General features: G+C 44.2%; 1 protein-coding gene across 1 annotated transcript in view; it reads left to right on the forward strand.

Moving 5' to 3' along the window:
* Positions 1 to 5,680: 5,680 nt before the first annotated feature.
* Positions 5,681 to 24,620, forward strand: part of LOC119461065 (SEC14-like protein 2) — a 36,143-nt gene continuing 17,203 nt past the window's right edge. The window contains exons 1-4 of the mRNA XM_037722242.2: positions 5,681 to 5,854; positions 17,427 to 17,496; positions 22,258 to 22,301; positions 23,767 to 23,829. Coding sequence (XP_037578170.1) covers positions 5,801 to 5,854; positions 17,427 to 17,496; positions 22,258 to 22,301; positions 23,767 to 23,829 — 231 coding nt within the window. The 5' untranslated portion in view covers positions 5,681 to 5,800. The remainder of the gene's footprint in view (positions 5,855 to 17,426; positions 17,497 to 22,257; positions 22,302 to 23,766; positions 23,830 to 24,620) is intronic.

Consider the following 24,620-nt stretch of genomic DNA (forward strand, 5'->3'; position numbering starts at 1 on the left):
CTCAGGCCCTCTTTTTTGCCTTTGTTGAATGAATTGTCTGCCTTTCAAGTCTATAGGTAAACAAGATTCCGCAGCAAATTTTGGGCGGAATGAAACCCGCGTCGGACGCGTTTCTAACGAACAGCAGCCCGACGCTATAGTGCGCTGCGCCATGAATGCTGTGCTATGAACTGATGCTCAAGAGACATGGTGCAAATGAAGACGAAGACGAGCATCTGGGCTTGGCACGAGCTGGGTTCCATGTTGGTCTCTGGCCGCGCTGCTCTTGTAAATACACTGTAGATAGTCCCTTTTGTCTGCGTCTTTCCACACGTAACAATATTCTTAACGTTCGCATACCCCGGTGTGCCATGGATCTTGGAGGCCACGCGCGGTCTTCGCGGCGGCGATGCTAGATGGCGCTGCATCTTCACGGGAAGAGCATGAGACAGGGCCCAGGCTGCAGAACATTCCTCATACATGAAGCGTTTCGGTGGTGGCAGTATACGGCGTGTCGCAATATTGATTCAATGCTAATCGCGTTAACGTGGACTGCCATCGCTAGATGGGCTATGCCGGAAATTTAGTTTTCTTCTAGCCTCCTTTGTTCTATCGCTTTTCTCAATCCCCTCTCTGGGAGATAGAGAGGGAGAACACGTGTACACCAGAAAAACTTATCTGCGTTGAATAAGGAGCTCTCTCTCTATAATGACATTACAGTCACCCTCTCCTACGCTTCTTTCCTAGACCCTCCTTTTCCCGTAAAAGAGCATCGGATAATCGCAATGTTTCGTCAGGATATGGCCTACACACTTCGCCTTTTCGTCAGTCGAGAAAAAAAAAACTCTGATGGCACTTCAAGTGTCTTCCGTGGAGCACTTTTATGAACTATCAGCAATTTATGATCATCAGGAAGTGTAAATTCGCTCGAGAGACTAAACCGCCTAGATTGACGTTATTCATCTGTAACCAGGGGACTTGGTCAATGGTGATGCCTCGCTATGCAGAGATCTGATTTGACTGCTTTATGAGTGTCCCCCATCAGCCTAATTAATTCGTTTTTGTTCATATTTATTGCTTGAACATGGAAATGAAAGTATACGAAAAGAAAACTAACTTAGCTGGAAACCGAACCTTTCCGCACTGCGCATGTGATTTTACAGCATTGAGTTACAGCAATAAGCAAGGATACTGTGAACCGATCGGCTTGAATTTTTGTTAGTAGCAACCACCTAAAATGAACATATAATTAAGACCAATGAAAGATTGGGGAATGTAAATGTTATATTAATTTGAAGATTAATATTTATAGTAATATTAGAAATATGGGGGAAAGGAAAGTGGGCGAAAAGAGGAGTTTTATCGGTTGGAAGAAGAAAAACATAACGGTGACGGCAACGACGACGGCAGAAATGCGCCTGGAGTGTCCATATAATCGCTATCGCAATAAAAACGAACATGTAGTTATTTGTAGTGATGCTCTGTCCGCATCACAGTAACCGGTGATAGTGAAGAATACTACAATGCTAAGGTACGTAGCATGGACCCTTAGATAAAGAGAATGTAGAACATTACGCGAGGCCTGAGCGTCCCCGATTAATTGTCCCGTTGAGGCTTTTTGTCCACCTTTCCTAAGTCGGGGTGTGGAAGGAGTGGCAGAAGGATGACGAGAGTGTTCGAAAGGGGGATGATGGCCGCCATAATACTAGACCCAGACCCTGGCCCTCCCAATGACGTCATCCAACACCACATTCATCAGCGTCGCGACTGGGCATCCTGCCAGGTGTGTCGGGTCGTCCCGATGCTCTCCACGCTTACTGTAAATGCCTTCGACGGTGTTTTGTTGTTGCCCATCGAACACGTGGCTCATACCCACTATGGGGGATTTCCCAAGAAATGGGTGGATGGGTGGAATGTGTCTAGCACGAGAACAAGAATTCATGATCACCAGTCACCCTCTGGAGTCTGTGCAGGAGTACGTTTATCTAGGTCAATTGCTCACAGGGGACCCTGATCATGAGAATGAAATTTACAGAAGAATAAAAATGTGTTGGACTGCAAAGGGCAAATCCTGACTGGAAGCTTACCCCTATCGTTGAAAAGAAAAGTATACAATCATTGCATTCTACCGGTGCTAACATACGGGGAAGAAACTTCGAGGTTAACAAAGAAGCTCGAGAACAAGTTGAGGGCCGCGCAAAGAGCGATGGAACGAAAAATGTTAGGTGTAACGTTAAGAGACAGGAAGAGAGCGGTGTGGATCAGAGAGCAAACGGGGGATAGCCGATGTTCTAGTTGGCATTAAGAGGAAAAAATGTAGCTGGGCCGGCCATGTGATGTGTAGGATGGATAACCGGTGGACCATTAGAGTTACAGAATGGATACCAAGAGAAGAGAAGCGCAGTCGAGGACGGCAGAAAACTAGGTGGGGTGATGAGGTTAGAAAATTTTGGCGGAAGTTAGAATCAGCTAGAGCAAGGCAGATGTAATTGGCTATCGCTGGGAGAATGGATGCGGGGTGTTTAATGGCGCAAGGGCCACGTATGGCCAAAGAGCGCCATGACGCGTGGTAATGAATTGTCTATACATCTATGAAAAAGTGGGAAATGGTAGATGTACCGTGGATGTATAAATGCATAAAAACAATTCGCTGTAAATTGCGTAAAATATAGGAGTATTAAAAGCATGAGAATGGCTAATGATGTGTGCTATGAACATAAAAGTTTCGTTAGAGAGAGATGATATAACAAAACGTATAAAACAGCACTAGTACCTCAAGAGGGTCCTTGAAGTCAAGAACTGAGAGGCACGTGCTGTGAAAACAGTCTACACTGCAGCTGCAGCCTGCAAGCCGAGGCTGTGCTACAGATAACCGGGCCAAATTATTTGCATGGTGTCCACGTCTGCCACAAACTTTAGGACTGTTTTAAAGTCAACAAGTGGCTCATGGCTAAAAAAAAAATGCTGGGTGAAGGAGAATTTGCTCACGATATACGGCATAAAAGTACTTTTTTAGGCTGGGCTTCTAGTTCAGGGCACTAGACAAAAACATGGAGGACAGTGAGAATGTCGCCACACCTATCGTATGTGGGAGAATCACTTCCAGTAAGGAGGCAAGAGGTATATCCATAGGTATATGGCCTATTCTTAATCTGGAAAGAAGCACTTCTTTGTGTCTTGCTGTTTTCTCGGATATCCATTTCCCTATTCCAGGTTTAATCACATGGAGCTTATTTGAGACTTCAGCATCCCACTGCCTTTGCCAATATTTTCTTAACTCATGGCACAAGAAAGCCTTTAGGTCAAGGGGGGTGGGGGGTGGATAGCTGTGTTTGTGTCGGCATATTAAAAAACTACTGACGTGGCACCTGCAGCTACATTGCCCTTTATGCCTCTATGGTCAGCTACCCAGCACACTATGATCAATTGGTTGTCCATGTAAGCTGAACATAACAAGCCGTACAGTTTGTTAAAAACTGAATTCTTCTCAGTTCTCTAAAAACTGAATTCTTGATTTCTCGTAGACTCACTAGAGCTCTAACGACGCTCAATGAGTCTGTGAACAGAACTGCTTTGTAATCTTAATTTGCTTTATGTGTTTAATTGCTGAGAGGATTGCGTATGCTTCTGCTGTAAAAATACTTGTATGCGGATTCAGTGCACCAGACACTGAAAAAGATGGTCCCAGGGCTGCGTAAGCGACGCCAGTAAACGATTTGGATGCGTCCGCATAAAATTCTAGTACAGGAATACTTATCCCGAAGTTCCAGAAAATGCGAATGTATATGCGCTTCTGGTGGCCGTCTTAATTTTTTTCGAAAGAGATGTCGTACTGAATGGTCTGCCACTTCCAAGGCGGTGTAAGCCTAGTAGGAGCCATTAGGCCATTCTCTAGAAGAGGGACGCCTGTTTCTTCTGACAGTGCTTTCAATCGAAGGGACAGATGAGGCCTAGTGGCTGGGCGGTTACGGAACAGCCTGGTCGTGGACAAGTCGTGAATAATTAGATGACATGAATGGTCTACTGCTGATTTTGCCTTCAAGGCATAGGAAAAGTTTCAATATGTCCTTTTGAAGAATAGAGACCATTCGTTAGATTCGATATAGAGGCTTTGCACAGGACTAGTCCTGAAGGCACCTGTAGCAAGGCGGATGCCTAAGTGGTGGATAGGATCTAACATTTTCAGGGCACTAGGCGTAGCAGAATTATAGACTATGGCTCCGTAGTCAAGACGCGATAATATTGGGTTTTTGTACAAGCTTATAAGGCATCTCCTGTCGCTTCTCCAGGCTGTGCTTGATAAGAGCTTCAACAGATTCATAGTCTTCAGGCATTTTGATTTAAGATACTTCAGGTGCGGAACAAAAGTTAATTTGCAGTCTAAAATGATCCCTAAAAATTTGTGCGCACGGCTTACAGATAGTCGTTCTCCATTGAGATCTATCACAGGGGAGCGCTTGGAGAAGGCCCGTTCGTCCTGCAGTGGACATAAATATAGCGTGATGATGATCATCATACCAAGTTACAATAAAAAAATGAATTTGTGGGATGGCTACAAAGTAAGTGCTGTTGAAATATAAATTTATATTTTAAAATGAAAACGAAAATAGCAGAAAGAATCAATAATCATTAATTGAGAAGCGCAAAAGTACACATGAAAAGATACAAATTTGGAGCTACGTACATACGCCTGTAGCCAGCACTGTCCTCCTCCTCTTTCTTGAAAAATATTTTGTACGTGAAACAAAAATTGCTTTCTACAGTAGCATTATTTTATTTGCAGTACATTTAATTCACATAGTATCACATGAGAAACATCGGTAGTGCCACCTGACCCCTTTTCCGAGCTTTCTGAAAGCGGCCAAATACGCAAAAGTATACCAGGAAACGTGTCGCGTTACTTCAGGACTTGAATAACGCCATGCCTTTCGACATGATTTCTATATCAAAAGTTTGAGCTCGCTAATAAGTGTTTTCCGTTCAACAAGTGTAGAGATGTATAATCTAACAGCCTGCCCTTGTAGCAATCATTTTGCCACACTCTAGAAATGCATTGTTATAATTGATAAGCTTTCTGCAGGAAAGAGGCAATGCTCGTCATTTTTAAAAAAATCGTACTCTTACCGTTGCTAAAATACCCTGGTGTGCAGATATACAAAGATTCAGTTTTCTGGGACAAACTCTAGACTCCGCGCCTCTTTAGTGAATAGCGCAAGCAGCTTGCTTGCTGCACTGATCCTCGTCGCGGTAGCATGCCTCCGATTTTCTGCACCTACCTGCACCGTGGCGTCATCGTCGTCCAACGACTGGACAAACAACTTGTAGTCTCGACTATTTGAATAGGCGAGGGTATAATAAAAGCAACATGCCAGAACATACCAACAGATGCGAAGAAACAGCGCGAACACACGCACCCCCCCCCCCCCCCCACACACACACACACACACGCGCGCACACACACAGGCACGAACAGCTAAGTTGTTGCAGTTGTCGTCAGAAGTACAAGAGGAAGATCGACGCTACAGGGGACCGGTATAAGCCAACCATTATTAATGCAGCTGGCATAGCTTTGCACGAAGAAGGAGTGACGTGCAGGCCGCGTGCACAACGTGGTGGTAGGCCACGCACTACAAGCGGCGCCAGCGGCATCGTTCGCCCGTGTCGTCACCGGATCGGGGCGGCTGCTCGGGCGTTGGGCGCTGCCAGCGGAAGGAGGCTGATAGGGCCGCGCTCCCAAACGGCAGTCGACCGAGCGACCGCGGCACAGCGAGTGAGAGCGCGGGCGTTGAGTCGGCGCGTCGGAGAACAAGCAGCCGTAGGAATGAGCGGCCAACCAGGCGGCTTGAGTCCACGCCAGCAGGCCGCACTTGACCAGGTGGGCATTGAAACGCGTCTTTCACTTCCTTGATTCCTTTGACCTCGAGATTAATCGTTGCGCCCTGAAGCGATCGCGTGAGATGGTCCAGACTAGCGGGCCAATACTACTGATAATGTCTACAAATTAGCACTGATTCAGTCTATACACATAATAGCGCTTTTGTGTCTGTACGGCTTTTCTTGGGTTTCGTGTTGTTTACGTTGCGCCAAGCCGAGTAACGTATTGCAAACGGTATACATCGCGTTGAGCCCGCTCTATTCACTGTTTTTATTGTGGTTTCGTTAACTAGCACTAATTCACTGTATACACATAATAGCGCTGCTCTGTCTGTAATATTTTTCTTGGTTTTCTTGTTCTTTACGTTGCGCAAAGCAGAGTAGCGTATTGGAAACGTATACATAGCGTTGAGCCCACTCTACTCACATTTTTATTGTGGTTTTGTTAACCGCGCAGCATTCCTGCAGTCCAACGTGAACTGTGACAGCGCTGCAACAAAACTTGTGGATCGTTGCCTCGCTTTCAGGTGATATTCCGTTAAATAACGTAACAAAACGGATCACCTTGGCCTTGCGTTTGAAATATCGGCACTTTAATTTTTGAATGCTAAACTACCATTGTTCTGAAGCAGTTATATTTTTCAATGTAACTGTTCCTTTTTAGCTGTTTTATTGACTACAGACAAGAGCCATGTTGGGTACTCTTATATACGATAGAATACATTTTCTTGTGATGCGATTTCATGTTCCGAGCAAGTGAAACGCATTAGACTGAAGCAGGTTGCTTTCAACCACGTTATCACGATCTCTATTCGGTTAACCCCATACCTGTCCATCGGGTTCGAATGGCGTTCTGTCGCTTTGTCCTGTTTCCGCGCTGTATCAACCTGTCTCCTAAGGCAGGGAGAATGCGATTTAGGTTTCGAGTACACTTGCGTTCTCCCGTGTGGTATCTTTCATCGCACGAAGACAATACGACTACAGGCTGTTCTGACATCGCATGCCAGTTGACGCCGCGACTATGTATGCGGCGTTAGTAGATCACCTTGGCTTCCTTTCCGCCCACCTATTATCTGCGCCGTCTTCCTGTGCAGTGCAGAGATTCCGTTCATTCTGCTTCTCTTACTTTTTCCTTCAGCTTTAGTAGTTTAGAGAACAGCCGTGAGCGGGCAAAGGCAAACAACCAACTCAACAGCTTTCAAAGCATCTCGTGTGTACTTGTCAGTATTTGAATAATGCAGTAGTTTTGCGTGACCGACTGACTGGCCGCAAATCAGTTAGGCGTTGTCGGCACCTCTATGTAGCTTAGGTGTCGGGAGCGCCGACGTATTAACTACGTCGTTTCAGTGGGTAGTAGCTCCTAAATAACGCGAAAACATCAGCTGAAGGTGCCGATCTCATAAATATTCAAGGCAATATTCCAGCGTAAAACATAAACCATATAATAATAAAACAAAATGTTTATGGCGCTCTCGGGAGCGAATGCCAGTAAGAATAGGGTAGACTGGAATGAACTAGGTCTTCAGCGAAAATTATTGCAACGTGCAATAGCATTTGCCATTTCTTCTGTCCTATCTGGTTACTCTGAAATATCAAGACATGGGGCGGAAAATTACCGAATGTACTCTTGTAATCATGCGTAAACATGTACAAAGATATTTGCGCACAAGTTTTAGTATGCGGGCTCTCAGTAACAATTTTCGTTGACACATTCTCGCGCATTCCTTTTCGTACCAATAACGCTACGCGCGTTTGTATAGAGCCGCCCTGTAGTTACCTTTTCTTAGATACCTTATTTTGTAATGATGCATTTTATTGTCCATTCTTGCTTTCTTATCACCCCTTGCTCCGACTACCCTATATCGACGACAACGGCGGGCCGGCAGCATCCAAGCCAAGAGCGAAAAGAATGGGACAAAAAAAAAAAAAAATACATGACAGACAAAATACGGCTACAGAGCATTATTTTTGCTCGGTACGCTTGAACGTTTCGTGTATCAGCATTCTTTCATTTCTTTCTTTTTTTTCTTTTCTTTTACTGCACGACGGGTAGGCCGCATCTGCTTGAACCGATAAGAGTTATCCTGCCTTTTTTTCTCAGTTCTCAAGGTCAGCTTTGGGTCTCCTATCGCCAGCGACAAGCCACATGACAGCAATTTTCAGCCACGCCGATACGCGGCACTTTTCTCATCTCCCTATCAAGCCTGTCCCCATCTTGCCCTGCAAGGGTGATAATCGTTAAAACAATACCGATTTTGGCTTCAGTTCAAAGCTCAAAGGCACTGGTCCGGATATTGAGCGCGTAACTTTAACGCCCACAGCTGAAACGCGCGACGGCGTTCGCAGTCATTATGCAGGCTGTCCGAATTATTGCAGCGTGTTTAATTTCCCATGAATGAACGCCGGAGCGTTCATCTCAATAAATCATCACTTGGAAATGTTTGTAGACTCAGAAAAAGATTGCGCACTTTGTCCCAATGATATGCTACATAAACGGGCAAAGGTCAGGTAATGGGCAAAAGAGAGTTATATAATAAGGTGAAAGGCAGCCGGATTAATTGTTCGGTCGGTAACTCTGCACTGGGGGATGGGTAGGGGCAGGAAAGATACGGAGAAAAGAAGAGAAGATAAGCACCTATATGTTGTCCACACAATATAGTTTTTCAATCATTCCTGAGGCTTTTAAAAAATACACTAGCACATTTAAAACAGTTCGTGCCGCCATCGTCTGGGACCAGGGTCCAAGAGTGCTTGCTTCCGTATAAGGGGATGGTTTTCTATCTTGTCGAGCGTAGTGAGAAAATTCCAGTAACAGTCGCCTATACGAGAAAGTACACTTTTTTTTTCAACGACAATGGTAAGCTCCCTGTCAGGATTTGGCAATATGGCAGGCACAGCCAAATCCTGACTGGGAACTAACCACTGTCGTTGAAAACAAAAGTGTACAATCATTGCATTCTACCGGTGCTAACATATGGGGCAGAAACTTGGAGGTTAACAAAGAACCTCGCGAGAACAAGTTAAGGACCGCACAAAGAACGACGGAACGAAAAATGTTAGGCCTAACTTTAAGAGACAGGAAGAGAGCGCTGTGGATCAGAGAGCAAATGGAGACAGCCGATATTCTAATTGACATTAAGAGAAAAAAAATGGAGCTGGGCAGGCCTTGTAATGCGTAGGATGGATAACCGGTGGACCATTAGAGTTACAGAATGGGTACCAAGAGAAGGGAAGCGCAATCGCGGATGGCAGAAAGCTAGGTGGGGTGATGAAGTTAGGAAATTTGCAGGCGCAAGTTGGAATCAGCTAGTTCGAGACAGGTGTAACTGGAGATCGCAGGGAGAGCCCTTCGTCCTGCAGTGGACATAAATATAGGCTGATGATGGTGATGATGATACAAGAAAGACGCTGTTGTAGATATTCCGCCCAGCTCTTAAGCGCACTCCATAACGAATGTAAGGCACTATAGGCATACATAAGTATACGTGGCTCACCAAAAGTGGAGGTTCTTCAGGAGACAAGATACTATGCTTACATATGTATAGCGGCACGAACGTGCTTTGTGCGATAGATATCACTTTCTCACGCGACAAAAAGAAAAGATGATAAAATAGAAATAACGGCTGACGTCGTGTAAACATCTCCTCGCTGTCCATAAAAAACCTGATATAGAAGAGATACGGTTGTGATACGTGTCCTGTATCTCCCTTAGTTCTCGCCAGTTGCGTGTTGCCGTGCAGGCTAATATTTTAACGTGAATCAGGAACATAATTAACAATGGAAGTTTCACTTCAAACGCTGCAGCTTCTGGGAGACCGAGATTTACCTGTACAGTCGTGTCCCGGCGCTATGTTCAATGTAAACCTATCCAAATGCACTACAAACGAAAATAAAATTTAAAAAAATTCAAAAGAAATCCCAATGTATAAGTAACCACTTCAGACGGATCTAAGTGTTCTGTTACACGACGTTCACAGGAGAACTGTGATTTTAAGTGTTCTCTTACACGACGTTTGCAGGAGAACTATGATATCTGCTTTAGTGACGGAGTTATGAAATATCAACTTGATGCGCCATTTCCTTTTTCAAAATGTGCTAGTTTATGTAAATTTGTGCTAGCGAAGGAAAGAGAGAGAGGGAGAAAGAGATATTGAATATAAATAAAGATACGCTGCCCACTGTCACTAATGAATTCCGCATTTTCTTTCATAACAAATTTGGTTCAAATTTCTGCATCAGTTTTCTAAGTAAATTATTTCAGCGTCTAAAGTGTATTACAACAGCACAAGTACAAAAGGGCTTGTACTTCCTATTACCACGCGCACGTACTAAACAAAAAAAAAAAGATAAACAACGTACGCTGCCAACGTAGAGAAAGAGCGAACGCGTCACTACTGTGTGACCAGTTGTAAGCCGGTCGGCTAATGTGTCCGTTGCTCCGGTTGGCTCTGTGCGGCAGACACGCGCGACAAGATGGGGCCGCAGATATTTCATCAGAAACAGGTCGTTGTCCTAGTACGCATTTCTTCGAGTAAACAGCGTTGAAGGTCTGGCGGCGTACACTCATTAGTAATACGGTTGCGAAAGCGAATTAATTCTTAAGGAAACACTAAAGAGAAATATTTTTTGAGCCGTATTGGTTGATTGCCGTTTCAGACTACAGAATAAGGAGAAGAGAGAAAAAAAAAAAAGAAGCAAGAGATACCCGGGTGGCGACGCCGGCGTGAAGTTCACGCACTAGCACGCTATGACGTCATGAATTGGACTAGGTACCTTTATATCGCTAAATATTGACAGCATTGTATTCCAATAGAGGCAAGAGGCGGAACTTAGGATATTTCAGCTCTTTTATTTAGACACAAAAGCCCAAATACGAAAAAAGAAGAAATCTGTGACGTCACAGTGGTGTAACGGTGCTGGTGTTTCCGCGGGAAATTCGAAAATATAACTGACGTTCAATTCCTTTTCTAATAACCAAAGTATTAGCGCGTATATATAGAGTTTTGATAGAACGCATTGTCGGTCCAAGCTGATTTAGTGTTTTTCCTTAGGCTCCTTTTTAAGGGGACAATATAGAGCAGCAATAAATCAGCTTCGACTACTAACGTATTTTTTTCAAAACTTTTATATATTCAATCGTTTTTCAAAGCCTGAGAACGTTGATTATTATTAGAGAGAATGTCGGCCATACTTGGCAAACGTTTAATTTGTCGCGGAAACCTTAGCGCCGGTGTATAGTTTGACGTCACCGATTTCAAAGTACGTTGTCAGTGTTATGGGTAGCTTTAGCCCGGCAGTAGTTCTCGAAGTTTGCTGGCTTCACTCTTTGACTCATCTGGAATCCAATGTCAGTGCTTCTTTACCAGTAAACGATTAAATAGATCCGAGTCTGCGCTATCAGAATCCACGGTTGTCAAGGCGAGCATGTATGGAAATTTTAGGGCGGCGTGGCCACCTATGTTTCTGTTTTTGTGTCTCTTCGGGCTTCTCAAGCTGCGAGAGTGGCAGCTTTCTTTCCGCTTCTGGCACCCGTGATCACTGTATACAAAGTTGGTGCGTCGATACGCCTTTAGGGGTCCATTTCGGTGGGTTTTTACTGTCGTGGAGGCAGCAGGCGGTCTGTATGCAGTGTTTTGAGCGCAATATCCGGTGTTCACACTTTGGTTGCACCACTACAGTGTATACACATTTTATAGCGCTAGGTCTGTCTGTGCTGTTTCTCCTTTTTCCTGTTCTTGCAAGCGGAGCTTTATAAGCTCCGCTTATAAGAAGCTCGGGAATCAATGGTTATTGAGCAGACGTGATTTCATTGGCTCAAAATAATGTAGTCTTGCGCACTGCCACATGTCACATTGCAATATATTTGAATATGTGCTTCTTATGAAATGCTTTTATGAACAGATTGAATCACTGCTTTCCTAAAGAATTTTCGGTCGACGTTAGCACATCACGCGCGGCCATGTTTGAAGCACCCATGATGAATGCAGCAGGTCATTTTATTGCGATAGTAATTACATGGACACTCAAAGCGCATTTTCGTTGTCGCGGTCATGTTCCGTATAAGGTCCTAACACGATAACATCGTTGCCGCGCGCCTGTACGCTGTATGTGCGAGTTAAAGCTGCACCATGGTCGGCCGACGATCGCGGCTCAATCTCGCGCGAGCGAGGGAGGAAGGCGGAGCGGAAGGAGGAGGCAAGGGGGGTGAGGGAGGGAGGAGGGGTGGGCGTTCTACTCCGCGGCTGCTGCTTACGGCGCAGGCCGCACGAGCGCCGTATCTTGAAAGCGATCTGCGACGTGGACAAAGTGCGCGCCAGCGCGGGCCTCATCTTCAAAGCAATCTGCGATGTGGACAAAGTACGCCGACGGCCGGTAGCTTCGTATGCGCCGTGCTTTTGACGTTTAGTTCGTGATAAAGCCAGATACAGCACGAAGGTCGATTCACTCGCTGCTGCTGACGCGCTTCCTCACTCCAGCGTTTTGACAGCGAGTATCCGCGGTAATCAAGCGAGATGTGTTCATGCTTACCTGTGCGCGCGTGACACCGTGCTGTTAATTTAGTTAGTAAGCGAATGTTTACAAGTTTGTGAGGCCGATAAAACTACTATCGTCACTTCGTATCACAATCGATGCTTCGCCTTTCGGCGAAACTGCAACGTTTTTTTAGGTGTTTGTTATCACCGGCACGAACGGCCCAGCATAAGTATATGGAACCATAAAGATGGAAGCGCGCATGCATACGCGCGCACTGGCCTAGGTACACTCATACGTCAAGTGATTTTTGTCTGTGACCGACGGCACGCCATTCAAGGAAAGTTGAGCAGGTCACAGATTCGAGTACAAGGGGCCCGTGTTCGAAAACATATAATTTTGCAAATATTTTTTAATTATTTGTAATGAATATAGTACAGGCTGCTGGGCTCAATGTAACATGAGTGTGGTGACGTTACTAGGCCGTCAGAGCAGCCATATGCACACCACGCAGCAGCGTCAGTTACACACAACAGGTTTCAGTGCAGTAAGCGGTAGAACCTGCAAAACAACTTCAACATCAGCCCGTTCGTGCTTCTACACAGGAAGAAGAACGTTGCCAAGAGCGCCGTATATAGGCAAGAAGTGTTGAGTAATACATTTTAATGCAAATAACTAAAAAGAGAAGATGAGGAGAACACAAGGCAAACACTTGCGAACCACATTCGCGGGAACGCAGAAGCTGACACCGCTTTTCAAAAGGAATTCTTTTAGCCAATTTCTAAATGTAAACCTAGAATATTTTTATCTATGAAATATATTATGAAGTAAATATAAATGTAACTGAAATGAACTATTTCAATTAAAACTCAGCTGGTTCTGTATTTGCAACTTTAATAGTTGTCTGCCGTAGTTTGTTTTAATTTGTGGCTTCAGTTAAAGTTTGCATGAAGTTTTCTTTAACTTTTTTGCTATGTGAACATAGATTGCACAGTAGTCACCCTGGTGAAGACTATTCTGACAAATAACCACGGGCGCCTACCCAAGTACAAAGCTGCACTTTCCGTGCGTCTGCATGAACCCAAGAGAGTTGTCAATTTGGCCAACGAACCTCGACGTATTAAGCATTCGAAAGCGGACGAGCCAGTTATGGAAAGCGGCAGTGACCTTGGCAGCACCTTATTTGGTGCCGCAGACCCACTCGTGGCAACCACACCGTTGTCAGGCAGGAGCACGACAAGATGACGTGGAGCCTTGCGGCGGAGCATTTCCTGCCTGATGTCTACCGCTCTGCGTGTTGTTGCCGATAAAAATAACTCTAACTTTCTGCGCTGAAATTTGTTTTAGCTCCTGGTGCGTTTTTTTTGTTGTAAAATTAGGTGAAAAGGTGAGTGAGCACACGAACTTTTTTCCCAGTGAGACATTTTCTAGTGATTTTCAGCTTTACAAAATAAATATTTAAACTGAAGCCGCACAAGCAACTTGAGCAACACCGAATGTTGCAACATGTATCACCTGAAAAAAAAAAGAAAGAAAAAAAAAGGCTTTTCCGACTTAACAACCGTTTTACTTGTTATATCCACCATTTCAATAACAGGCCTCTGGTTTTGCCTGACAGTTAAAAGCCAATAATTTTAATGGTGAAACAATCGTATAAAGGGGGCAATTAGAGGTTGTTTAACTCGGCATCGAATAAGACTAGATATTTAGAAATAGCACAGCCAAGCGTCCTTGCGTATCTAAAACCCCACGCCCTGCTTGCGTTCCCTAACTTTGGGTGCGCAAAACCTACTGGCGCGGAGCAAGGAGACATACGAAACGTCGAGAGCTTGGCGAGCCCATTCTTGGTGCCGGCGTCGAATGGCGTTCTGTTAATCAACTCCTTCGATGTTGAGGGAAACGACAAGATCTGTTTCTGTGAGCGTTGGTGTACAACCGGGTCGCGCGTTTTTAAGCGTCTCATGCCGAGAGAATAGCGTACCTCTCTAATTAGCGGTATCAAGATGCGGAAGAAAGGCCGACACCACATTCTGCGGCGTTTCTACCGGCATCTGCTAGCGTGTCGTCACTCGGCGCCGACGCACGGAGTGAGGCAACAAGCCGAAACGCCGAGGACTGAAGGGCCCTTTGCTAGTTACGATAGGTGGGAATTGTCATGCATCAGTGCCCTCGCATAAAAAATTCCTTTCATTGGTTGTCCATAACCGCGTACTAATATGGTAAGCACCTTCAAATCAAAAGAAACAAAGAAACAAAATGATAAAACTGATAGAACCGTGCTGCCGGAGTCGGTTGCAATGATGCCACATTGAGTTAATACAAAACACACTGACAGTAATTGCTTCGAAGATTAGTGCAAAACCTTTTTCTTTTTCTTTTTAAAGAGTTTTCTCGTAAGTCAGACGCCAAAATATCGGCACCTGAGCTTGAAGCACGAGGCGTATCTCTTTTATTTGAAAAACGAAAATCAATACCGTCTCGCCGTGCCTTGAACTAACTTGCAAACACGCTATTTTTCTCTGCATAGCAGACTGCCAAGACACGTGACCGGAAATTTTTGGGGGGCCGAAGGATACCTGTACGTGCTGCCACGGCGCGCGCAATTACAAGGTTACCCTTCCGAGAATAGAGTGGGGTCATCCGAAGATAGAGTGGCGTGCGCCTAGCCTGTTTACAGACCGGTTAGGTTACCGATGTTCCTACGCCAACGCCTTTCGTTTCAATTTCGCGTTAAATCTATACGTTGTTCGGAACTGTACGAAAAACTATGCAGACCCCACTTACCGTGGAAATCGGAGCAGCCGAAGCATTGTTTGGTCCCACATTCGCGCCAAACTTGTTATTTAAAGCTTAACATGCGCAAATGCAGGTTTCAATAGTTTCAAAGCACTAGCTTCCACGAGCCAAGAACGGTAAAGATTAGGCGCGCGTTACAAGGCTGCACCTGTGGTCTAATGGTTAGAGTATCGGGTATTGCGCCTTTGCACTCTAATTCAAATCCAGCCATCGTATCCGAAATTTTTCTCGTTGAGCGACAAAGTGCGTTAAACACCTGCTGAGCATATTTTCGCCACAACCAAGGAGGCGAAAACCCGACAGACTGAACCACGCCCAACCCCGGGGAGCTAAACAATGAAAGCTTCACTTTAAAACTTTAAAACTACGATATCAGTGGTGGGTGGCCGAGGATGACGAAGCGAGTGACGTGATCGGCTGCGTATCCGATGTGTCGCATTCCTATAGCTACATATGCCGCGTTTGTTACTTCCGTTTGCGCCGACAGCCGGCCCACAAGCAGTTGTGGTTCTTTAGTGTGATTCATATGATATTTTGTATACGTGTGAGAATATTCGATATTTGGTATGTGAATCGAATAGTACTTGCTATTCGATTCGTATTTGATTCTAGAATCCACTATTCGAAGTTGGCGAATATTGGTTTCTGCACGAATAGGATCAGGGACAATGGTTCCTGTAGTCTGCAGCAAGAAATACGAATGCCCGTGGAGAATCTTGCGCACAATTCTGTTCCAGGATGGGGAGTCGTGGTTGTGTGCAGACTCTGCACGCAACCGCGGATCCCCGTCCTCTGCACTGCAATTGGTGCCTCTGCACTGCAGAGGCACCAGTCGCTGAGCAAAATCATGGAGTAGCTACCTGCTGCTTACTAAATTTCAACCATGCAGCAGATATCCCTGGTCTACAAGTTTGTTTTCTCGATTTAATAAAGACAATTTATTCTTTGGACAATGTCACCATATTTACACCCTTTTAAAAGGATTGTGCAGCGTTGTCGTACTACACCTTGCTCCTTCGACATCTGGTGACGTGCTGTTCCTGTGTTTCATTACTGCCATTGTTTGGCGTGACAGATACGATCACTTGTCAGTTGTTTCTCATTTATATAAGCTTCTGAGTTGGCCAGAACTAATTGTTCACTTACGAATGGCACTACATTAATCAATGTAAATGAACCTGAATCATTTTTTATACAAAGTGGACTCCACGCAACATATGTATTGAGTTTGCTAAGAAATGTCAAAATACTCGGTATATGATGCGGTAATGGAAGGTCTTCTCAAATGTTCGTATCCGATTCGGTTCAAAAATTTCGCTGTTCGAGCACCCATATGATTCTGTTAAAAGCATGCAGTTTACTCAGCGCGGAATGACCCGCATAAGGCGTCGTGCATGCCTGAATGCTTACGCTAACGTGTCCGGTAGCTCTAACAAAGTCAAACACATAGTCAACGGACACAGTGTAAAGTCGAGGGGAGAAATAAATATATATAAATGAGGGGAACATAAACAACTGGTTAAGGCCCAAGTAAGGCTCGGAGATAAGAGCCTCACAGGCAAAGACGTGTTAAGTCGTTTATATGAGACATTTCCTGGATAGACGTATGGGCAACGTGAATGTTGCTTGCCCTACAATGATGGTTTACTTGAACAGTGTCTGTTATCTCGCCATTCCGCATGGCTGTCTAGTGAAATACGTAAGAAAGAAAGAAACAATTAACCAATGTCAGCCTCCAGTTCGGTTCACTTCGCGCGGATCTATGACCAACAGCCGCTCTTGAAAAGAAAAGCGCAAGATATATTTATTTTGACAGGGCGGGATGAGTACTTGTTGTAACAAGGCCAAGCAATATTTTATTCATGCTTTTTCAGCTACTTAACGTACGTTCGTGTGTGTGTATAGTACTGTATGTTCGAAATTTTAGAATCTATGATGTTGTTTCTTACCTTAAATATTTTTTATTATTGTTACTAATTCGTGAACGGGAGTAGTCGTTACCTTTTCAGGGCGACTACATCTCTTTACTTTATTTTCATTTCAAAAATAAAAAAGAGCATATTTGAAGTAAGTTCTGTCTTTGTCGTGATCTTTGCTCTTTCTCTCCACTTCTTTCGCGCTTTTCGCCCCTTTTGTCCCCTTCCTCCAATGCAGGGTACCAAGCTGAATGTTTGTCAGATCCACCTCCACGCCCTTCCTTTCTTCGTTCTCTTTCTTTCTTGAGACGGTTCGTACGAGATTGCGCCTATACACACCTGGTTGCGCAAGTCCACTAACTGGTTTCGGTTTTGTTCTGGGCTGTGCAGTTCCGCAATGCGGTGGCAGATGTCAAGAGGCCGTCGGACACGGACGCCTTCCTGCTACGCTGGCTACGGGGTAAGTCAGCGAACGAAACGATCAAGGACACTAAGTGCACCTAACTGTTGCGTGGAATCAATTGAAGCAAATCATGATGGAGAAAACCATGCCTCGTCTTGCCTCTGTGCTCTTAGTTTTGAATCGGCCGTGGCTTGCCGCGCAGAAGATGTGCATCGGCCATGTTGCCGAGGAAAACCTTCATGCGTGGCTAATCTGCCGTATTGCAACAGAATGTTGTGACGGGATCCGATCTTATAGAAGAGAATTGTTTCCCTATATACTTTGTATGCTACATTTAATTCCTATGCAAAAAGAAAAAAGAAAAACCATTTCCAATATATTTTTAAAGGGTTGAATTAATCGCTCTAGAGAGCCGGTTACATTTATGCGCGAAGCCTTGTAGAAGCTTCAAGTTAAGCAAAGAGAACGTTTGCCGCATATAGATGTAATTTATCAGAGTTTACAAACATGATATCATGTATTTTGCAGTAGCTTTTTACCGAGCCATATGCGGTAATGATCGCACAACTTCATAGCGGTTAAATAAAAGCAGACGTCATAAAATATGCATAACCTTCTTACTAAAAAAAGAACAACCACGGCCAGAATTAATGCAAAAAATATCGTGGAAACATTTTCCCCAGAAATAGGTCGGGAGGCGAGTAGTCTTGACTAGGTAGATATTGAAGAAAGCTATTTGTCTGATTGGAAGAAAATTATGTATGGTGAGCCACGCTGAGCAGGGCCTTTGCCCCACAAAAGCGAAGTACACATATATGAAAAATGATGTTCATTTTATAAATTTTTCCTTCATCTTTTCACATATAAGCACATAAGTGCTTGCAATCGGGTGTGAAATCATCACTGCATTGTAGTAGTTACAACGCAACCCACCGTGTAATCTTGATAACATGATGACGAAAACGCTGGTAAGTGTTCGAATCTCACCTTTATCTCTTGGCTCTCAGTCCCTAGCTAAAGCAGGACAGATGTAACCAGAGATCCACGAAATTAACATTTGTTAATAAGCGGAATTAATTACAGCCTCGAGTTTATGATGTGCAGGTCGTAGAGTATGCGACAGAGGTTAAAAAAGACATCAAATAGCATGTCTCACAGGCTTCTCCGTGTAAAACAACCACTATGTACGTATACTGGTAATTGTAGAAATCACTTGTGTATAGTCCAATCATCAAACATCGAGACTCCTCCGTGTTTTTTCACGAATACAATGCAGTCGTATGTTTCGTGAAGTTGTGCCTTTCAACTGTAATCTACGCTGGGATGAAAGGCGGGAACGTGAATTTAGCATTACCAAAGCAAGAACAGTCAAACAAAATAATTTATTAAGGCTAATCACATGGAATAACGAAGGACTGGGGAAATTGCAAGACTGCAGGACTCATATTCACAAAAAGCTCTTACACTAGAATTGTTCGTCAGAACAAATCTCAGCTAGCCCTGATGCTGCATCCAATAGCGTAGGCGGTCCGATAATAGCAGCGCGATTACAAACAAAAGCCTTGTGGTCACAAATACGGCGTCAGGTCTTTCGGGCCACTAATAAAATCCTAACAAAACAAGAAACATTTAGGTTACGGAAACAATGTCTAAAAATTTACTAAATGTTTTTCTGAGGGTGATGAACGAGACAAAGTAGAGAGGCACGCTTTTCAAAATGAATCAAGCTTCCCAAAATGGTAAACCTTGAGCACTAGTAGCTCGAATCGGAACCTGCGTAGAGGGGGTACCCATTACATCGTTATTAATGTTGTAGTCATTAGATGCTTGTAAAGCCTGAATCACACTTGTCTGGAGTGGTGAATCGATTAATTTGGCCACCATATTTCTAAAATAAAGCACAAAGCAAAGGGCCGACGCCGCAATGACTACGCATGGTAGTGGTGTATGCTAGGTCCATGCGCTACACGACAACTATATGCGAAACCTATAGCAGCTACCACGTGGTAGCAACTGTGGACGCTGGCGCAGTCCGAAGCGGGCCAGTCGGCCACTCTAGGCAACGGTGATTCGGACTGTACTAGCTTTTCAAGAACTACGAGAAGAGACGACACATTTTAACCTTGAGCAGATTAAGATGCAAGGAAAACGGAAGTGCATAGACGTCTACTCCGCTCATGACGCCGTCCCAAGGACGACTGCAAATAAGTGTAGCAAGAAGAAGCAAGCGTGCAGGTCTTTTCTCCAAACAAACACATCAATTGCACCAGCCCAAGGCCATGCTTAGAGACGATCGTCAAGCAGGCCGTCGCTGATGGTGAAAGATTTCAGCCGCTATATACACAGCACACTTTTTAAGCATGAAATGCTAAAACTGCCATTGCCGGTGACCTTCAAGTGACCTTGAGCCAAAACCCAAAGCCGTTATTCGGGTACTCAAAACGAGAACATACCGGCAAGTTGAACAAATCGAAATCGTGAGAACAAACCGAAATCCTCCGGGCAACCAGTCAAAACTTAAGAAAATGCGGTCTCTGGCCCCTAATCCTTTGTACAGGACCGCATTACATACGCTAGTTACTCCCTAAACAAGTTACAAAATATATTGCTTCCGAGTTCTTGCTAATGTTTCTTCACAATTTCACTTAAGCTGTAAATTCTAGTACGCTGAAGTTTTATTTGTGATTTCCAATAGCAACGTTGAAAAGGTAGATACAGGGGACCTAAGGCCGCACATTTGCCGCCGACCACTTCGATGCGACAAGAGGAAAAAGCGGGTGGTCCGGTACCCGCCGTGATTGCTTAGTGGTTATGGGGTTGGGCTGCTAAGCACGAAGTTGCGGGATCAAATCCTGGCCACGGCGGCCGCATTTCGATGGGGTCGACATGCAGGCAACACCCGTCTACTTAGATTTAGGTTAATTTTTTCTTGCGCTTTCTACAGTAGGACGCCACTGCAGGGATGAAACGGACACTGGATATGAAGCGGACACGAAGTGACACATGGGAGCGCAAACTACTAACTGGTTTATTGTCAGATCATTATACAGTATTTAAAGCACACATCGCAGTATTGGGACTGCGTGAACTATGATTACAGCAGAAACACTCAGAACACGCACTCACGTGTCTGGTTGTTATGATTCTATCGGTTCGTTCTGTGTGTGTATGCATTATTTGCGTAGGTGATTTCGGCTTTTGTTAGCATGATTGAAGGTGTGCTCACGCAGTTGTCTTTTTCTTTTCCTATCTCTAAAGCCTCCCGTATTTCCCTAGTTATTTTGTCTTTTTCTTTAGCGACGACTGTCGTCTTGTCAAAGTAAGCTGTGTATTTTGTGCTAACAAAAGCCGAAATCACCTAGGCAAAGAATGCATACACACGCAGAATGCACCGATAGAATCATAACAACCAGAAACGTGAGTACGTGTTCTGAGTGTTTCTGCTGTAATCATAGTTCACGCAGTCTCAATACGGCGATGTGTGTTTTAAGTACTGTATAATGATCTGACAATAAACCATTTGGTAGTTCGCGCTCCCGTGTGTCACTTCGTGTCCGCTTCATGTCCAGTGTGCGTTTCATCCCTGTGGCGTCCTACTGTACTAAGCGCAAGAAAAAATGAATGCACACCAACTATCCCAATTCACAGCTCTTCTAAATGTTAGATTTAGGTTCACGTTAAAGAATCCCAGGTGGTCGAAATTAATCCGGAGTCCCCCATTACGCCGTGCCTCATAATCAGATGGTGTTTTTGGCACGTAAAACCCCATAATTCCATTTGTTCTAGCTTCAGGTCCGGTATTATGAATGCGGATGCAGCCGAATTAGTTAGGCGCGATCCTCCGTACACAAATCAATATAATGTGAACAGGAGGAGTAAATTTTGGATTAATGCAAGCTGCTGCGTAGCTACGATGGACATACCTTCTTTGCGTATGATACCCTCGACTGATAATTCTATCTGGGGCGTCGAAGGGGGATAAGGTAGATAATTGTGATCCAGGCTGCGTATTTGAAAACTTCGTAATAAGGTTTTATGATCCTGAATGACCATATTGGTTCTTCGCGTTGTTCGTGACTGAACCCTCTAATTAAGGAGAGGAGATCACTGTCCGGCCTTCAGAACCAGAATGACCACCTCACAAAGAGCAAGGGAAAAAGAAAAAAGAGAAAGGTGCCTGAGTTGTTTTTTTTCTAGGCCAATTAGAACCAATAAAGTTAGAACACGTCATCTTCGGATTGCTGTAAGCATTCAAAGGCTACGGCTCACATTCTATACATTATTGACAGCATGAGCTCGCTACAATGAAATGTTTCTAGAGCGACCCGTTATCGTTCCTGCTTTCGGATGATGTTTAGAAGCCGAAGCTTGGGAACGCGAGCTGCACATTGTTAACGCCCCTGGCAATGCCTGCGCCGTTTCAGGACATCAGCTTGCGACTCTAGTGCTGCTAAAACGAGCAGGTTGAACAACCATAACAACGAACAATGGTTTACTTATTTCGGATTCGCATTCATGTTATGCGTCCTTTTGCACCCTACGAGGCAACGTCAGTGCTCGACTCCTGAGTTTGCATGCCATGTGTTTACAGAATAGTATGAACGTGAGAAAATGGGAAGAAAGGCAGTTGAGTAATATTTTATTTCATCAGACTGTGCAAACGTACATAGATTATCGAGCATGCGTCACGGGTACATTGAGACGTGCAATAAAAAAAGTTAACATACTTGCGTAATTTCTGATCTAGCTTATGTTTGCGCGCGTATCGGCAAGAATACTAATTCCCTACCGATCTCGCATGTGCTGTACCAAACCTAGCACGGGATTTCGATGTGGCCAAGGCGGAGCGCATGTACCGTCACGTGAGTACCACTGTCAATTTATTTGATCAACAATGATCGGTTAAGGGATCCATTAGCCGGAAGCCAACGTTTTAATAAGCATCCTTGGCCTGGCGAAGACAAGTACCCTTGTAGAACCGTTGGCTGCACGTTGAGGAGTTCCGTGTTGTGGCAATGATAATCACTTCAAATCTTCGTCTTCCTGTGAACCTCTGCGCATCTACTTGAATATTCACAAATGTTACACTAGGGGATGTGTAACACTGTCTGTTTTATCATGAACCCATGGGCCACATTAAAATAAACGTTCTTCCGGAAGAGCTGTCTTACTTCATACCACCTTCACTAATAATAATACATGCACTATCGTTGGCTGACTTTTGCGAACAGCTTTCTTGCATGCGAACTACTAATCGAATTTGAGCCGTGGAGCCGAATATAATAAACGGTAGGAAGCAATGATCGCGCACACAGTTATAAAATACACCGTAGAGGAGGGATCCGGAATATTTTCGATCACTGTTAAAAGTGCTATATTCCTTCTTTCTGTTCCCGTTCCCCTTCCCCCAGCATAGGTTAGCCAACTGGACTTTTGACTGGTTAACAACCCTATCTTCCTTTCTCTCTCTCTCCCTTTCTTTCCCAAAGCGCCTGTACATGCATGAGTGTTTTTCCATCCGTCCCCTACTGGAACGCGGTTGCCATGGCAGGGCAATAAACCTGTGACATCGACAGAGATGCTTCTATAAAGACCACCCATGACGCTTTAGGTGAAGCTTTAGCTGCTGAAGGCCAACTCAAATTTTTCTACGCAAATATACATGAAGTACAAAAATGATCTCTCCAGGCAACCACCGAACCAATTGGAATTAAATTAGGCCAGTTAAAAAATTGAACGTAAATTCTGGAGCACTTGGAGAGCACTGATCACGGCAGCGCCGGGGCGGATTTACATTGCCCTTCCGCCTTCGTTGGGTATTGGGATTTTTCACGCGTACAACAAAATGTTTGTACCTAATTAAATGGGGCTATGAAAAGGGAACATGGATGCACTTAACGGGACGCTTTCAGCTCGGACCGATTCAGTGTAAGGTGTCGTTGCCTTCCCTTGCTTGATAGACCACGACAGAAAGATATCCTATCAGTAACGATACTTGAAACCGGCCGCCCGACGCGAAACTGAAGCTATGAGTTAGATGTAAGCAATGTGGTTACGTGATGCCTGCGTCGTCTTGCAATCTAGGGTTTCAGCAGCTCGCCAAAGTGACCTCCCATGGGGAGGGAAAAAAATTCGATAATGAGAAAGACGATATGTTTTCTTAGTGGGCTCATGGGACTGTAGCAGCTGCGATAGGGTCGTTACCCCCAGAGAGATTTCTGTATTAATTGAAGAACTATAAAGTGCGCGAACGGCTTCACGTAATCCTTCTTTTGTCTCTCTCTCCCCCTCCCCCCACCCTTTTTTTTTTTTTTTGACGACACGCAGGACCTCAAGTGGCGGAAGGAAAATGGCATCGACGACATGCTACAAAGTTACGAGCCAGCTGAGGTATGTACGACTATTTACTTATCTTTCTCCCTTGATATCGGGAGTTTTTTCAGCGCCTAAAATCTCACATTCTTCACAGAAAAGCAGAGGAAAAAGACGTATACATTTTTTTGCACAAGGTTCGAATCACTGATGGATATACAGTGCAAAAAATGACCAAGAATCGCAACACAGTTGGCATGGTTGCAATCTGAAAGCGAAAAATGAACTGCGTTCAGATTTAACAACGTTGAAGGTGAAATACCAGAAAGAAGAGAATGGAAGGCGTAGATAAACCGAATATAGTATAGATATTGATTAAAATATATCTCCTCCTAGTTGTCTCTCCTTTCAAAAAGCACACGTTTTCCTCTAAGAAAAGAAATCTCTACGTTAAGGTCATTGTTATGTGTTAATTTTTTGTGAGACATCGTTTTTTCTCGGAGTTCACTGCAGTGAACTTGATGACATTTATTGCATTAAAAAGAAAAAGCAAGGCTCTACCGACTGTATGAGCAGATTTTTTACTATGCAATCAATTTTTTTTTTTTACACGAGTAGTTGAAAACGGCAACATTAAAGTAATAATTGATGCTTCAAGTTTGCAACTCCCACACTCGGCAATAAATAACGATATTACAGTTCTGTGGAACTGCAGATACTGAGACATCTAAAGGGGACAAAGATTATATAATTTATAATCACCGTTTTTAAGTATATGCCGCTAATTTGTGAGTAAGACTTATTCCAAAAGCACTCATGAACACTGTAACACTTTCACGTACGCTGTGTACTCATAGACCACATTTGTG

The sequence above is a fragment of the Dermacentor silvarum genome, chromosome 8, assembly GCF_013339745.2.
Source record: "Dermacentor silvarum isolate Dsil-2018 chromosome 8, BIME_Dsil_1.4, whole genome shotgun sequence".
Taxonomy (NCBI): Eukaryota; Metazoa; Arthropoda; class Arachnida; order Ixodida; family Ixodidae; genus Dermacentor; species Dermacentor silvarum.